This window comes from Nicotiana tomentosiformis, chromosome 1, assembly GCF_000390325.3.
Source record: "Nicotiana tomentosiformis chromosome 1, ASM39032v3, whole genome shotgun sequence".
In the NCBI taxonomy this organism is placed as follows: Eukaryota; Viridiplantae; Streptophyta; class Magnoliopsida; order Solanales; family Solanaceae; genus Nicotiana; species Nicotiana tomentosiformis.
The window spans coordinates 53,290,941-53,300,022 of NC_090812.1; the positions used below are offsets into that span (position 1 = coordinate 53,290,941).

At 44.0% G+C, this 9,082-nt stretch overlaps 1 protein-coding gene across 1 annotated transcript; it reads right to left on the bottom strand.

The window, feature by feature from the left end:
• Window positions 1-5,470: 5,470 nt before the first annotated feature.
• Window positions 5,471-6,621, bottom strand: LOC138906507 (uncharacterized). The gene is made up of 4 exons (XM_070195447.1): window positions 6,598-6,621; window positions 6,126-6,453; window positions 6,011-6,056; window positions 5,471-5,897 (listed from the first exon to the last, which is right to left on the bottom strand). The coding sequence occupies exons 1-4, from the start codon at window positions 6,619-6,621 to the stop codon at window positions 5,471-5,473; spliced, it is 825 nt and encodes a 274-aa protein (XP_070051548.1).
• Between the last annotated feature and the right edge of the window lie 2,461 nt (window positions 6,622-9,082).

Sequence of the window (9,082 nt, forward strand, 5' to 3'; positions counted from 1 at the left end):
CTTTGTTTTCATTCTTTGTAAGGCATCAGATATTGAATAAACACAACAGAAAATTGGCACTTGCCTCCCAAATTCGAGTCTCTTTATTTCAAAGCTTTCTTGCTTGTTTCGTGTGATTGCCATCGCTTTTAGCACGATTGTGCTAATTATTGTCTAAGGGCTGAAGCTAGGTAGCAGTCAGGCTTACTTTGCTGCCCTCGCCGAACCTTCAGAAAAACGGTTCCGCGACAAGTGGTATCAGAGCTTAGGTTCTCGCATGGCTAAGAACTCACACCGTAACGTTGAAGAAACCCACATTGAAGAGAACCCAGAACCACAAAGAGGCATGGGTCGAAAGCGCGACAAAAGTAGGTCCAGGGATGCATCTCCACCTGAAAGTGAGTTGCTGCCCTATACTGCACCCGAAACTTCTCAAGCTATATCTCTAGACGAGAGAGTTTGTATGATAGAGAAGGGTCTAGAGGCCACACATCGTCGTATTTCCGCTGCAGAAATCAATATTTGTTCACTTGAGTCAGTTGCCCTTGATGGACTTCAAGAAGTCAGAGGGAACGTTCAGGAGCAAGATGACGGGCTAAACAACCTTGAACTCAAGCTCACTGAGGCTTTGTCTTCCTTACAGGCAGAAGTTGAAGCTTTAAGACAACGCCTAGAGGAGACAGAAGGAACCACTGGGCGAGGTCCCATCACTGTCCGAGAAACACGTATCGAGGCTCCCAAACCCAAAGAATTTCGAGGTGAAAGAAGCGCTCAAGACGTGGAAAACTTCTTGTGGCAGCTGGATGCTTATTTCGAGCATGTAAGCATTACCAGCGATGCTGCCAAAATCCGAACGGCAGCCATGTATTTATCTGAAACCGCCATACTTTGGTGGCGCCGAAAGAAGGCAGATATGGAGAAAGGGACGTGCTTCATTGATACCTGGAAGCAGTTCAAAGAGGAGCTAAAACGGCAGTTTTATCCTCAAAATGTTGTGCACGAAGCTCGCCGACAGTTGAGAGAGCTTAGGCAAACATCCTCCATCCGTGAGTACGTAAAGGAGTTTACAAAGCTCACCCTTCAGATCCCCAACTTAACAAGTGAGGATCTATTGTTCCATTTCTTGGATGGCTTGCAGAATTGGGCCAAACAAGAATTACAAAGGCGACAGATCGACGACGTCGATGAGGCTATTGTAGTAGCCGAGTCATTAGCAGATTTCCGGACCGGAGCGTCTAAGGGAAACAACAATCGGAGCCAAGCTGCTGCTGCTCCAAAGGCGGACACCAATCGAGGCAAAGGCAGATTCATTCCCAATCGGAGCAATGATAATCGAGGTAACCGCAATCACTCTTTTAATTATCGCAAGGACTATGATGATAAGAGGAAAGGAGCACCAAAGGCTGCTCAGCGAGATGTTTGTTATCTTTGCGGTAACCATTCTCATTCTGCTCGAGATTGTCCTACTCTAAACAAGTTAGGAGCAATCGTCGCAGCACACCAGCAGCAAGGACAAACTGCTGCGCCTATTGGTAGGCAACCGGAGGAGCGAAGAGCACCAGCTGATGGTGCAGGACTAGAGAAGAACAAGGCCGTAGGCTTGTTCAATCATATGGCCTTGATAAACCATATGACCATTGCCGCTATTGCTGCCCAACCGCCTCGTATGAGGCCACGTGAATCTTTATTCGTCGATGCCAAGTTGAATGGCAAAGACGTACGCATCATGGTGGATACAGGTGCGACTCATAACTTTGTGACGAAAGAACGAGCTAGGGAGCTTGGACTTGCTTTCATATCCAGCGACACGATAATGAAGACTGTCAATGCCCTTCCCACTACCGTTCATGGCTTTGCTCCTAACGTACAGATTGCTTTAGGAGACTGGCAGGGATTGACAGACTTCACTGTTGCTCCCATGGATGTCTTTGACATCATTCTAGGATTGGACTTTTGGTACGAGGTCAACGCACTTATTGCACCACGTATCAACCAGCTTCACATAAGCGATCCTGGAGGTTCATGTATTGTGCCCCTTGTTCGGGTACCACAAACCGGAGTGTATCTGTCAGCGATGCAACTTGTGAAAGGCTTCAAGAAAGGAGAACCAACATTTCTTGCAACCTTGACGGGAATCGTTGAGCATTCCCTTGAGGCAGTAGCATTGCCTCCCCGTATTGAGCAAGTCCTTGAAGATAATAAGGACGTGATGCCGGAGGAACTTCCCAAACATTTGCCACCACGGAGGGAAGTTGATCATCAGATCGAGCTGGTTCCAGGGGCAAAGCCACCTGTCATGTCGCCTTATCGCATGGCGCCCCCAGAACTGGAGGAATTGAGGAAGCAACTCAAGGAGTTGCTAGAGGCTGGCCACATACGACCATCCAAAGCACCTTACGGAGCTCCTGTCTTATTTCAGAAGAAGAAGGAGGGTACCATGCGGTTATGTATTGATTACAGGGCCCTTAACAAGGTCACGGTAAAGAATAAGTACCCTATCCCTCTTATTGCTGATTTATTTGATCGTTTGGGGCAGGCAAAGGTGTTCACCAAGATGGATCTGAGGAAAGGTTATTACCAAGTGCGGATTGCGGATGGAGACGAGCCCAAGACAACCTGTGTTACACGATATGGGGCTTTTGAATGGTTGGTAATGCCATTCGGTTTAACAAATGCTCCAGCAACCTTCTGCACTTTGATGAACAAACTATTCCATCCCTTCTTGGATCAGTTCGTTGTCATCTATCTAGATGATATCGTGGTTTACAGCAACGACATGGAGGACCATGCAGAACATCTCCGCAAGGTATTCCAGGTACTAAGGGAAAATGATCTGTGCGTCAAGCGGGAGAAATGCAGCTTTGCACAGCCCGTAGTACAATTCCTTGGGCATACAATCAGCCACGGGGAAATTCGGATGGATAGGGACAAGGTGGAAGCTATCCACGACTGGGAAGCTCCAACAAAGGTGCCGGAACTTCGGTCCTTTCTTGGCTTAGCCAACTATTATCGGAGATTCATCTTTGGTTACTCGGCTATTGCATCTCCCCTCACTGACTTGCTGAAGAAGGACAGAGAGTGGGAATGGAGCGACATATGCCAGAAGGCATTCGAGAAACTCAAGGCAGCAATCACCAAGGAACCCGTATTGGCCCTGCCTGATTTCTCGAAGGTATTTGAAGTCCAGACTGATGCGTCTGACTTTGCTATAGGAGGCGTGCTGATGCAAGATGGCCATCCTATAGCTTTTGAGAGTCGAAAGCTGAATGACGCTGAAAGGCGTTACACTGTCCAAGAGAAGGAAATGACTGCTGTAGTTCACTACTTAAGGACTTGGCGTCATTATTTGCTGGGAGCACATTTTGTTGTCAAGACTGACAACGTTGCAACAAGCTACTTCCAGACGCAGAAGAAGCTATCTGCCAAGCAAGCTCGTTGGCAAGATTTCTTGGCAGAATTCGACTACACCCTGGAATACAAGCCAGGAAAAGCTAACGTAGTAGCCGATGCTTTAAGTCGCAAGACAATATTGGCAAACATGGTTAGCTCAGTAAGCAGTGGCATCATCCAGACCATCAAAGAAGGTATGCAACTTGATCCCTTAGCTAAACAACTTTTTGCTTTGGCCAGTCAGGGCAAAACTAAGCGCTTTTGGGAGGAAGATGGTCTCTTGTATACCTCTGGCAAGAGGATTTACGTGCCCAAATGGGAAAATCTCCGGCGTACTCTTCTGAAGGAAGGCCATGACTCTGCCTGGGCAGGTCATCCAGGGCAAAAATGCACAATGGCCCTGATCGAGTCTTCTTATTATTGGCCTCGGATGCGGGACGACATCGAGGTATATGTACGCACTTGTCTAGTTTGCCAGCAAGACAAGGTGGAATCCAAGCTTCCAGGGGGATTACTTGAGCCGCTGCCAGTTGCGGCGAAGCCATGGGACAGCATAACCATGGACTTCATCACGTGTTTGCCAAATTCGGAGGGATTCGGCACCATTATGGTGGTTGTCGACAGGTTCACCAAGTATGCAACATTCTCGGCCACCACTGCCGGTTGCAAAGCTAAGGAGGCAGCACGTATATTTTTGAGGGACATTGTGAAATATTGGGGTGTGCCTAAGCACATTGTAAGCGATCGAGACCCTCGTTTCACAGGCGCATTCTGGAGAGAATTGTTCAGCTTGTTGGGAACTCAATTGCACTTCTCAACAAGTTTCCATCCACAGACAGATGGGCAAACGGAAAGGATTAATGCCTTGCTTGAATGCTATCTGAGGCATTATGTCAGCGCCAATCAGAGAGACTGGGCTAAGCTACTGGACATAGCTCAATTCTCTTACAACTTGCAACGCAGCGAGGCGACTGGGAAGAGTCCCTTCGAGCTTGCAACTGGGCAACAGCCCAACACTCCTCAGTCATTGCCCGCCAACGTCGGATTGAAGAATCCGGGGGCTTTTCACATGGCCAAGTTTTGGGAGGAACAAGCCGATCTAGCCAGGTCATATCTTGACAAGGCTGCGCGTAAAATGAAGAAATTTGCAGATCGGAAATGTCGTCCAGTCAATTACCGGATTGGAGACAGGGTCATGGTGAAACTAAATCCACGGCAGTTCAAATCACTGCGAGGCGTACATCATAGTTTGATTCACCGATATGAGGGTCCGTTCGAAATTGTTGCCAAAGTAGGGATAATATCATATCGACTGGACATGCCGCGTCATCTGAAAATCTATCCAGTCTTCCATGCTAGCCAACTTAAACCATATTTCGAAGACATGGAAGACAAGGATCGGGCGCAGACCAGTCGAAGCCAGATCTTTGCTACTCCGCCAGCAACAGACAAGCAGTTGGAGGCCATCATAGACCATCAGTTGGTCCGTGGAAAAGGATGGGGCAATTCAAGCGCGCAGTTCCTTGTTCATTGGAAAGGAACTTCGTTAGAGGAGGCATCATGGGAGAAGTTTGAAGACTTGTGGCAGTTCAAGGAACAAGTCCACGATTATCTTCAGTTGTGTGGCGCCGGGGTCGTCGCCATTTCAGGTGGGGGAGCGTGCACCGCCCCGCCATCGCACCTATTAATTTTCAGCAAAACCAGCGATAGCGAGCCTTGTCCGAGCTCAACTCTCGGACTGCCATCAGAAGGTCATGGCTGACATCATATCCCACAAAGTCTGCCTTTCCAGGTTTTCATGCAGGAATCCAGGCAACTTCCCATTAAGGAATCCAGGCAGGAATCCAGGCAGCTTTTCATCCAGGAATCCAGGCACCTTTCCAGGCTGGAATGCACCAAGCTGTTTTAGACAGCCAACCAACCCTTTGTATAGCCATTTTAGTTCTATAAATAGGCTTTGTTTTCATTCTTTGTAAGGCATCAGATATTGAATAAACACAACAGAAAATTGGCACTTGCCTCCCAAATTCGAGTCTCTTTATTTCAAAGCTTTCTTGCTTGTTTCGTGTGATTGCCATCGCTTTTAGCACGATTGTGCTAATTATTGTCTAAGGGCTGAAGCTAGGTAGCAGTCAGGCTTACTTTGCTGCCCTCGCCGAACCTTCAGAAAAACGGTTCCGCGACAAAATGCTTCTCTAACATCACAAACATGGCGGGTGGCACCAGAATCAATCCACCACTCCTTTGGATTTCCCACTAAGTTGCATTCAGACAACATAGCGCACAAGTCATCAATATCATCATTTGTTTGAACCATATTTGCTTGACCCTTTTTCTTCTCTTTCTTTGGAGCACGACATTCAACAGCTTTGTGTCCAACCTTTCCACAGTTGTGGAAATTTCCCTTGAATTTCTTCTTGCTGGGATAATTGTTTGGTCCAGAAGACTTCTTCCGCTTCTTCGGATTAGTTAGAGCAGTTTCAACAATATTACTCCCATAATTGTTGAGTTCCCACGTGTCTTCTTTTCTGCAGCTTTATTGTCCTCTTCGATCCTCAATCGAACGATGAGATCTTCGAGTTTTATCTCCTTGCAGTTGTGTTTCTAGTAATTCTTAAAGTCCCTCCATAAAGGAGAAAACTTCTCAATCATTGTTGCAACTTGAAACGCCTCATTGATGACCAAACCTTCAATAAAAAATTCATAATTAATAATAGAATTAATACTTTCAACATAAGCATTAATTCAGATTATACCTTCAGCGAGGAGATCATGAATGATAACTTGCAGCTCTTGAACTTGGGTAATGACAGGCTTGCTGTCTACCATCTTATAGTCCAAAAACTTGGCTGCAACGAACTTCTTCAAACCGGCATCCTCGATTTTATACTTCTTTTCCAACGCCTCCCATAGTTCTTTAGAAGTTTCCACATTACTATAGACGTTGTAAAGATCATCCTCCAGTCCGCTAAGAATGTAATTTTTGCATAAGAAATAGGAGTGCTTCCATGCCTTAGTCACCATAAAACATTCATTCTCAGGAGTTGATTCCGGCAGAACTGGAACATCCTCTTTGATGAACTTCTGTAGACTCAAAGTAGTCAAATAGAAGAATATCTTTTGTTGTCACTATTTGAAGTCAATCCCGGAAAATTTTCCAGAATTTTCCGTCAGAGTCGATGGTGGCATAGAACGACTGGAAGACGTAACATTGCTCGTAGAGCCAACCACAGGAGTTCCTGTTTCTGTCATTTCTGTTAATCACAAACTAGAAGCAAAATTAATTAACGGTGAAGTATTTAAAATCTTCAAACCGAATAACTTTAACAGAAATAGATTACATATAACAGTGAAGATTTTATTTCTTCAAACCGAATATAAAAGGAGTAGAAAATCTGAAGATTTTAGTCTCCAAACTGAGAGTAGAAATCGCTAGGATTTAGTCTCCCACAAACAGAATATAATATGAATACAGAAAAATAAATTAAGTACCTTAAGCTTGTTAGAAATGTGTATTCGAAAATATATTCAAAAGCAGTAGCAATGGAAAAAATCAGAAATGTAGAAAAACAGAAAATGAATCTGAGCCCACTGAATTCATAATGTTTCCTTAAGAAACTTAATCCCCTCCTAGTACCCGAGGTTTAGGATTATTTACGCCCAGGATAGAACAGATAACCTCACTGGTGTAGCGGTACTTCAAACCTTAGTGATCAACGAACTCAAATAGCAGTAGTAAATCACACTTACTGTTTTCTTTTATGTTAAAACAATGCAGAAAGAATAAGGAGAAATCAGAATTTTCATAAGAAAAATCTGAGGGAGAGTTCATGTATTTATAGCCAAAAACGTTGGGTTATACTGAAGAGTTACAACTCTTCAAGTAAGGTTGCAACTCAAAATGGTTATTTTATAAAACGGCTATTTATGCAAATTGCCAAATTCAAATTATAACGGGAAAATTAAAACGTAGAAAAATTGAATTACCGTTACAGTAAAGGTCTAATTTAGATTAATTAATATTGCGTTAATATTAACAAATAAATTTGGTCCAAAATATTAATCAATCGATCGATCATTTGACCGAATTTGAATCCGAAGCTGAGCCGAGCGACGACGACTACCGCATGAGGCTTATCTTATTCTCAACTCTTTAAGAGCTAGAAGAAGAGCAATTGTATATATACCCATCAAAAGTATTTTCCTCCTCCAATATGTGACAATGTCCCTTTGTCAAGGAGGGAAAATCAAATTTTCATTGACCCCAAAGTTCTATTTTATGGATTTCAAGATTTGTCCTTTGGGCTTGTATAGGGTGAAATATGATATGATACGTGGTCATCTAAAGGTAGGACACATGGAACCCAAGAAAAGGATGGCCGAAGACCGAACGCAGCCATTTCGGTTGTCACCGGAAAGGATAATGTTCATAAAAGTGTGTTAAATGCTTTGCGCCCGGTAGCATTTAATAGGGAATATTCTGGAGGATTAAGAGCGACGGTTTGTTATAGAGAATTTGACATTTATGTTCACCGTTACGTCTTCATCAATGACCCTCATAATTGGAATTAAAGGAAGGCACGATCCTATGACCTCATTCCCTAGACATAACTATAAATAATAAGTTCAGTTATCATTGTAAAGGACACGAATTTTCTGGCAAAACTTATACTATATTCTATACGAAGTTTAATACAATCTTACTTTCTTGCTTTTTGATCTCATCATTGCTGTGCCCGGAGACCTTGTTCCCGGAATCGTTATCTCTCCTGTTTCGTCTATATTTCAAGGTTAAGTATTGTACATTTCTTCAATTATTGTATTATTTCAGGATCAAATTAGTTCACTTGTCTAGAAACCACGTACAAATTTAACTATATCGTTTTACGGGTAAACAGTTTGGCACCTACCGTGGGGCCTAGACAGTCATGCTATTAAATTGGTCCTTGCCTTTTTTACTAACGCGAATTGATTATGTTGTCTTAGAAAAAATATAAAAAATGGTAGATAATACTGTTAATGATACGCACAACCTTGAAATTCGATGGGATCAGCCTCATTTCGAGCATTCAATCAGTGACACCTCCAACGAGGAGAATGACGCCACGTCAGTGCATGACATGCAGTACCCTCGACAGGTTCAGGATATAACTCCCGATGATGTTGATGAGGAACATGTCATGGATGCGATGAGGGTCCTGCGAGAACAACAAGCAATTATTCTTGGCCATCTCATGCGACATGACCAGGTTATGACGGAACTGAATCAGGCACTATCGAGGGCTTCAAATAACGAGATCCAATTCCTCCCGGTGTTCCCGCAAATCAAACAATGCAGAGAGTCGACAACAACACTTCCAGGGTCAAAGTTGGCTCCGACGAGGCTGGGGGAGCAGATCCGGTCTGAACAACGAGAACGACCAGTTCAAGAATGAACTTTTACGGTTTATAAGAGAAGTAAACACTCGCATGGACCAAAATTGAAAGGCCCGGACTCGAAAAAGTATACTCAATTGTCGTACAAGCTCAGTGCGGCACGAGAACTAATTCTGAAGCAGTTCAAAATGCCTGAAATGCCAAAGTATGATGGGACTTCAGACCCATAGGAGCATATTACCACCTATATAATGATGGTAAAAGGAAACGATTTAGCGCCTCACGAAATTGAATCTATGCTGCTAAAGAAATTTGGAGAAACTCCCACAAGGGGAGC